The following is an 8808-nucleotide window of genomic DNA, read 5'->3' on the forward strand; positions in this document are numbered from 1 at the left end:
CGTTTGATTTTGGTGTGTCTGTTGATTCCAAAACGGCTCTTTTAGGGAACATCTTCAGGTCAGCTTCAGACTGTTTCGCCATTCCATTCCTCTGTTTTCTTCAGGCGTCAGGTTTTGTCTTCTTGCATCAGACTTGTCTTTTTGTGCCAGTTGTCTTTTACCAATAATCCATTGACCCATGTTTCTTGGAATTAGTCTTCTGTGTATTTTCGAGGCTTCAATTATTGGTGCAGAAGATTGGCAGACTTTGTCCTTTAGTGAACGGATCCTTTATGCTGTCCTGACTGTCACTCAGCTTCATTCGTTATCTTCGAATGTTCAACTTCCAAGCTGAGTTCCTTCTTAGTCAGCTCCGTTCTGTTTATTCAATTCTGAAGGAGTCTTCTAATTTAGTCAGCTTCGTTCTGGCAACTTTGAAGAAGACTTCTGAGACTGAGTTATACTCCACTCAGGTTCAAATTGCTTTATGCTGATTTTTGTCCTGTCTTACTTTATATATATATTTTTTGCACTCAATATTGAACAAACACATTAGTACAATTAAATCAAAACATTTAAATTTAATTGCCTCTTAATCATGGATGATTTTATCAAATCAAAATCTTGTGGAAAGGTGTTTCAACAGAATAAAATTAATTAAATTTATTCTATCATCTTAAATATATTAGTTATTCCATTTTTTGTGTTTTGAAAATTTAATATAGTGTTTCAAGAGTAAAACCTTCATAAATTAATACTCGATAAATTAATAACCTTTTTAAAACAATAATCTTCTGGTCACGACTTGGGCCAAATCACTAATTTTATACTCAATAAATTAATATCTTTATAAATTAATAAAATTTCATGGTCCCAATATTATTAATTTATAGAGGTTTTACTGTATTTCTAGTATTTCAAGTATTTTTCAACATTTTTTGTATTTTGAAAATTTGATACAATGTCCAAATATTTTTCAAGTTAGGTTGTAATTGCCATCCAATATGGAATGCGGATGAGATTGATTGTATGATTAATGTATGTTTAGGGATTTAGGGTTTATATGATTGCTATTGATTGATTTATGCATGCTTAATGCCTTGAGACCGACATGAGATAAGATTATAGATTACTAAATTTAATTAATTTCAGTCCTGTGGTGAAGCTCTTAGCCTAGTGGTTGAGAGCTTACCTATGCCTTGAGAGGTCATGGGTTCGAATCACATCCGGGTTTGGTGGGGATTTTTCTTTCTTCTTTAATGTAAGCACATTGCGCAAATTTTTTAAAAAAAAAAAATTAATTTCAGTCCACATTAATACTACAATAATATATATTTTCTATTAAATTTGGATAAGGGTAATATAGTAAAATGAATCATTTTATTCTTATCCATATTTTACGTATCAAAATGGGATAATAAACATTCCTACCTTATTTTTATCCTTATCCTAATCTTTTATCCATATCCTTATCCCAAAGAATACCAAACTTCCCCTAACGGCAAGACTAAATTTATTCCATATTCAATATTAAAACTTATTTCGGTTACATCTAAAACTTATTACTATTAAATAAGGGTCCTAACAATTTCCCCACCTCTAATACCACGTACTCATTTTCACACACAAAACTAAAATATTAGGGTAAATTACACCATGACAACTGAATTTTACCTATTTTAATATTATATCCACTGAATTTCAATTTTTAACTGTACGGCGACATTTACCATAGAATTAAAGTTCCTTAGAATATAATTAACTCTTCGAATTTTTTATTTTGAGACCGTCAACGGTCGTTTTGAGGTATTGAGTAGCCACCGATATTAAAAAATATAAAATTCAGTGATTATATTATTAAGAATTAAAATTCAATTGCCATAATATTAAAATAGGTAAGCTATAAATGTAATTTACCCAAAAGATTAGTAACATAAAAGAAAAGAAAAAAGAAAATCGTAATCCATGGCTTTTTGTACAACTTTAAAAGACGATGAGTTGGAATTTTCAGAGTAGAAATTTCAACAAGAGCCGTTCGTTGACTTGCCATCGTTAGGTATACTACACATATCCCAGTCGTCGGAGATAGATAGATAAAAAGAATCACAACCTTCAATATATCAGAACCGCCACGTGGACTGATATTAATGTGGCTCCCACATTTTGTAAATTTCACACTGTCGTTTTATCTTTTATTCTCCTCTATATAAACATGGCTAACTCCTCATTGCACCATATCTCATCCACTTACATTACGTAAATGACCTCCCCATAGATCGATTCTAATTTAGTTTTCAGCAGTTTATCCAATTAACTTAATTCCATATTCCAGTAGAGAGAGCGAGTTTTATTTTCGCAGATTTGATCGATAATCATGGCGGGTGGAGGTTTTTCAGCCGCCGGTGGAACCGAGTTTGAGGCAAAGATAACGCCGATTGTCATTATTTCCTGCATAATGGCCGCCACCGGCGGTCTTATGTTTGGTTATGATGTTGGAGTTTCAGGTATTTTATTTCCGTTGCCGTCAAAATCACCATATCATAACTTGTCAAACTGTCTCAAAAAGGGTAGTTTTAGAATTTTCATATAAGAATCGTTTCTCCGCCGTGGCTGGTGGTTTAGTGGTGGAGCTAAAACAAATCACGTATTAAAAAAAAAATTACGGATCTCTTACCGGCGGCTGTTAACAGATTCCATCGGTAATGAATAGACTGTAATTGCCGATGGAAATGGTTTACATACCGATGGGATATTTGTCGGTAATGGTAATTTTTTTTTTTATGATCTCCCTAAGTCGAGTCCTTGATCTCCTGTAAGTCCGTCCCTGAGTGTTAATTTTATGGATTTTTGATAATGCAGGGGGAGTTACGTCAATGCCGGATTTCTTGGAAAAGTTCTTTCCGGTGGTGTATAATCAGACTCAGGCTCAGGAAATTTATAAGAATTTAAACATGACTAATCCAAACGTGACTAATGCAAACATCGATAGCAACTATTGCAAGTATGATAATCAAGGGTTGCAATTATTCACATCATCGCTTTACTTGGCCGGTCTAGTTGCGACTTTCTTTGCTTCCTACACTACAAGAAAGCTCGGTAGGAGACCGACCATGTTAATCGCCGGAATATTTTTCATCATCGGTGTGGTGCTTAATGCTTCTGCTCAAGATCTTGCCATGCTCATCATTGGCCGGATCTTACTCGGTTGTGGTGTCGGGTTCGCTAATCAGGTTACTTATTGTCTTTTTTACACTTCGTGAGATTGAATGCAATATTAATTATATTATGAAAATAATTAATTTATTCGTGAAATTGAATGCAATATTAATTAATTTATGAAAATAATTAATTTATCCTTATCTCTTTCCTAATTAGGTTAATTAATTTTTAATTAGTATTATGTGTTAATTTAGTAAGAACAGCTAATTGTAACCAAATAAAGTAAGAACAGATAATTTTTCTATAAGCAGAGAAATTTAAAAAGTTTTATCCTTATCTTTTATAGTAGATGTCTTTTTTTTTTTTTTTTTTTTTTTGTAAAAGAAAATTCTAAGGTCAAAGATTAAGCTAAAAAATATGCAGTTTCTGATAAATAAAATGAAATAAAGTACAATAAAAAAAGTAAATTTAAATAATAATTTAATTATTTTTTTTTACTTTTAGTATCTTTAATTTCAATTCAACCAATAGATAGATACGTCATACTTTGATGATAATTATGCAATAACTTTAAAATAAAAATGATTTTTCTCTTTTTGATGTGACAAAGACCTTTATATGATGTAGTTGTATTAATTAATTTAATAAAAGATCATATGTTATAGATGGGATTCGTCTAGAAAAAGTGGCAATTTAGCAATATCTCTGGATCTTCCTTTTTGCTTTTAACAATCATTTTTCCTCTATCTTTTCTTATCTATCTATTTATTTATTTATTTTTTAGATATTTTCATATATTTAAATCCATTAACTAACAAGTTAGTATTAGTTAATGGATTTAAGTCAAGCTAGTTGGTGGTGTGGACGTGTTTATTTATTTATTTAATTCATTTTTTAATCTTAAATTCAACTAATGAAGTCTTGTTTGCTGATGCAAACATATTGCTATCTTTATTTACAGTTGAATTAATGGATCTTTTTTTTTTTGTTTTGTTTTCTTCTGAATTAACAAAAAAATTGGATTAAGACTTCAACTAAATAATTACATTTTATGAAGCTGTTGAAATTTGACTTAAAAAATATGTGACTTAAGCAATTGTGTTTATTGAAGAGTATTAAATGTTAATTAAGGTATAATTAGTACTAATTAATTATGTTTATGTGCAAGTGCAGGCAGTTCCTTTATTTTTATCAGAGATAGCACCAACAAGAATACGTGGAGGTCTAAACATACTCTTCCAACTTAATGTCACAATTGGAATTCTTTTTGCTAACCTTGTCAATTATGGCACTGCTAAGTAAGCCTTTTTTATCTTCATGTCTTACAAATTCTAAATTTAAGAATCTATTTTTCTATTTTTCCTTATAATTTTTTTTTATATTCCAATTAGATAAATTAAACAAAATTATAGTCAAATTGATTACGTTTTTATTGACTTTTTTTTTTTCCCTCTTACTCCACCAGTGAAATTTGTGGACTAAAAATAGTGGGAAAAATCAACCATTGACTTTGTAGCCCGCTATTTAGACTAGAAATTAGTATCATTAATGATGCCATAGTAGAATATGTTGAATATGTGACAACAATTAAAATCTATGTCACGTCTGATATATTGTAATTAAATGTAAATAATTGTGTTTTTGACAGAATAAATGGTGGATGGGGATGGAGACTGTCGCTGGGATTGGCTGGAATTCCGGCACTATTATTGACAGTAGGATCGCTGATTGTTTCAGAAACTCCGAACAGTTTAATTGAAAGAGGTCGACATGAAGAAGGAAAAACTGTTCTAAGGAAGATAAGAGGAACTGATAATATTGAACCTGAATTCTTGGAGCTTGTTGAGGCTAGTCGTATTGCCAAAGAAGTCAAACATCCTTTCAGGAACTTAATGAAAAGGAGAAATAGGCCCCAGCTTGTTATTGCTGTTGCCTTGCAGGTCAGATTATTAACTCATCTGTTCATACTTAAGTCTAAAGCTTAGAATACTGTGTTGATTTAAGGTCCAAGGGAATATTACTAATAATAAACCATTGGAAATGTTCAGGTGTAATCACTTACGAACCGAGCTGATCCCAAACTTATGTAGATTTGGTGTTGACTCGTTAATATCTCGAAACTAGCTTTGACAAGCCGAGCTTTTATTATAACGAGCTTTAATCAAAGTCATCATACATATAGAATAAGTGGAGTGGGAAACAAAAAAAAGAAGACTTATAACATATTTTATATGAGTTTAAAATATTTAAAAAAACAATTACATGTTATGATGGAGATTCAATAATAATAGATGATATCTGTAGTAGTCGAAGAACACAAACTCAAAAAAAATTAAAACAATAAAATAGCTCATGTTTGTAATGTATTTTGTTTTTTTTTTATCAAAACCTAATTTTCTAACTATAGGTCCTAAGGTCAAAAGCTTTTTTTTTATATATAATTTTTATAATGGGTTAAATTTTAGATGAATTGTGAATTGTGATTGGAATCAGTAATATTTAATAAAAGAAAAACTAAAACAAGATATATATAGTAATTAAAAAGTAATTGAGCTTTTGAGCTGAATTTAAGAAATCACAAGTTAATGTGCGAGACTATCTCAATCTCGAGTCTGATCTTATCTCGAATAGTTTGTGAAATACCAAGACTTGTAACACGCTGGCCACCACCTCAATTGTCAAATAGCAATTAGACTTATATTTATAAGTTAGTATTTGTTATTAGAGCCATTTATTTCAATGTTTTGAATTGTTTCCTAGACTTATATCTTCACATGCTAAACAAATATATTTTACTTGAAACAGATATTCCAACAATTCACAGGCATAAACGCCATAATGTTCTACGCTCCAGTCCTATTCGACACAGTCGGATTCGGAAGCGACGCATCTCTTTACTCCGCCGTAATCACAGGCGCCGTCAACGTCGTCGCCACCTGTGTCTCCATATACTCAGTCGACAAATTAGGCCGGCGAGTCCTTCTACTAGAAGCCGGAATACAAATGTTCCTCTCCCAAGTCATAATAGCAATCATACTCGGCATCAAAGTCACCGATCACTCCGACGATCTCAGCAAAGGCTTCGCAATTCTAGTAGTACTAATGGTCTGCACATTCGTCTCCGCCTTTGCCTGGTCTTGGGGACCTTTGGGATGGCTAATTCCGAGTGAAACTTTCCCTCTGGAAACCCGATCTGCCGGCCAAAGTATTACTGTTTGTATCAATTTGCTCTTCACTTTTGTGATTGCGCAGGCTTTTCTATCTATGCTGTGTCATTTCAAGTACGGTATCTTCTTGTTCTTCTCCGGCTGGGTTCTTGTGATGTCGTTTTTTGTTTTCTTTCTGGTGCCGGAGACCAAGAATATTCCGATTGAAGAGATGACGGAGAGAGTGTGGAAGCAGCATTGGTTTTGGAAGAGGTTTATGGATGATGATGAGGAAGGGGGGATTGAAATTAATGGGAAAAGCTCGAAGAAAATTGGGCATGTTTGAGAGATTGTAAATTTATGTGACATTTTATAAAATTTGCTATATACAGTACTGTTTTTTTATATAGTCCTTAGTCACATTAGAATTAATATTAATATAGTGGTAATTTTCTATACCATTTTTAAGAAATTCAGAATAATTTTTCTTTTATTTAAGAAATTCAAGAAATGTTTGGTTAAATAAAACTGTGGTTTTAGGGTAGCTGGCTGGTATATATTTATGGAGCAAATAACAAAAATGAGTTATGAAAAAAAAAGACTTTTTTTTTTTTTTTTTTTTTGAATCAAAGTAGAAGCCTTTCAATAAATCGAACCGGACAATTTGTCCTGTTCAAGGACCGAAGTTAGCAAAAAAGGCGTTACAAAAGCATAAGGTAAATTAGCATTGGAACGGGAGTGCCTAGCAACTAAGTGAGCAGCCACATTCGCTAATCTTTTAACATATGATACCGAGAAATCCCGATTTTCAGAAAGTAAAACCTTGCAATCCTGAATAATAGAACCAACATCCGAAAAATCTAACTCTAATTTCCCAATCGCGTTTACCACGTTCAAAGCGTCTGATTCGAACTCCACTTTTTCCCACCGGTTTGTGATCGCCCAAAGAATGCCATCTCTCAGCGTTAGAGTTTCAATCATTAGAGGTGAAAACAGACCCTCCCGAACTGTGCTGTTGTAGCCCAAGAGAGTACCCATGTCGTCCCGTGCTATGGCTCCGGTACCCCCTACCTCCTGCTCTCGAAATAGGGCGCCATCGACATTGCATTTTAAATACCCTGAACGAGGACACCGCCACTTGTTATCCTGCTGAGGGCACACTGAAGAGTGCGGACCTGCTGATATGCAAATAATTTTTTGAATTAATTAATATTCGTTAAAATAAAAAGCAGTGCGGACCTGCTGATATGCAAATAATTTTTTGAATTAATTAATATTCGTTAAAATAAAAAGCAGTTCTTAAGATAAAATTTTGTAAAGAAATTCGTTCACCCCACCAAGCTAATGCTCATTGGCTTCACATGAATATCACAATTAACTGTAAAATTAGAATTATATTATAAAAATTAATTTTTAATAATTATTATTTTTTATATATGATAAATAAAATATGCTTTTACACTATAATTTAAAAATCCAATTCATAAATCATCCGAATTTATAAACTATAATCCTTACAAATAATGATTTCACTACAAAAAAAAACAAACTATAATGAGAATAAATTAATGATATTACAGAAATTCTCATTGAAAAGATACCTATAATGAAAGGAAATAATATTATTAAACAAGTATTTTACTTTTGATATTTTCTTTTAAAAATATCCTCATTAAATGAGAAAACTTAATGAGAATATGAAATATTCTCATTTAAACACATCATCAATAATCATTAATGAGGATAAATAATATCATAAATATCAAAATTAAATGGAAATTCATTTTAATATCAAATATATTTTTTTAATGAAAATTTGGGTACCAAATACGGGCGCAATATATTCCCCCCAAAAAATTGAGTTTCCCCCAATTTTTTAATATCCATTCCCCCCATTTTTTTTCGCAAAACCTAATTAGAAATAAAAAGATTGAAAACTCTCCGCACAACCAAAACCTCCAGCAAGTCAATAGAAACAGCCGACCATCCCCGATACCTCTTCTAGTTCTAGGTCATCTTCAATTTCTTCTTAATCCTGAACCACTGCATCCGACCTTTCACAGTGAGCCACTGAAATTAGATCGAATCATTTCTCTCCGATTAGGTTGTGGCTTGTCGTAGTTGTATCATCACCTTCTGCCGTTGAAGCATGCTTCGCCAAAAATGATATTGGTCATGTCAATCTTCATCTTTTAACAGTAGGAAACTACCTTGGTTAAAACCAAGTCAACATCGCCACCGCCCTGTACGGTATGTGATAGGATTTGATTTGTAACATTGGGATTTTGTTTCAGATTATAGATTCCTGAGTTATGTTCCTTTTATATTACTGTTGGTTCATAGTAATTTAATGCTTATGTTGAGAGCTTCATTGGGAATTAACTAAGGCTTTTTCCAAATTTGGAACACCTGCTAATCTTTACATGTTACTAGAAGCCTCCTGCTGGATTTTATAATATTGCATTCTTTATTACACCGCAATTATCTATTAGAACTGATGATTATTGGGGGTTGCTAAACTGAT

The 8808-nt window shown here is 32.2% G+C and overlaps 1 protein-coding gene across 1 annotated transcript; it reads left to right on the plus strand.

Moving 5' to 3' along the window:
- Nucleotides 1-2213: 2213 nt before the first annotated feature.
- LOC136219756 (sugar transport protein 13) lies at nt 2214-6689 on the plus strand. Its single transcript, XM_066007266.1, has 5 exons — nt 2214-2483; nt 2839-3209; nt 4312-4436; nt 4787-5078; nt 5944-6689. Exons 1-5 carry the CDS (start codon nt 2354-2356, stop codon nt 6628-6630), a joined length of 1605 nt encoding a protein of 534 aa, XP_065863338.1. The 5' UTR covers nt 2214-2353; the 3' UTR covers nt 6631-6689.
- The last annotated feature ends 2119 nt before the right edge of the window (nt 6690-8808 follow it).

The sequence above is a fragment of the Euphorbia lathyris genome, chromosome 2 (genome assembly GCF_963576675.1).
Source record: "Euphorbia lathyris chromosome 2, ddEupLath1.1, whole genome shotgun sequence".
NCBI classification, from domain to species: Eukaryota; Viridiplantae; Streptophyta; class Magnoliopsida; order Malpighiales; family Euphorbiaceae; genus Euphorbia; species Euphorbia lathyris.

Excerpts from the sequence above, each read along its gene's own strand:
- LOC136219756 (XM_066007266.1), top strand. The coding sequence starts at position 2,354 with ATGGCGGGTGGAGGTTTTTCAGCCGCCGGTGGAACCGAGTTTGAGGCA. Across the intron at positions 4,437-4,786 it reads GTCAATTATGGCACTGCTAA|AATAAATGGTGGATGGGGAT; the intron begins GTAAGCCTTTTT and ends TGTTTTTGACAG. Across the intron at positions 5,079-5,943 it reads TTATTGCTGTTGCCTTGCAG|ATATTCCAACAATTCACAGG; the intron begins GTCAGATTATTA and ends TACTTGAAACAG.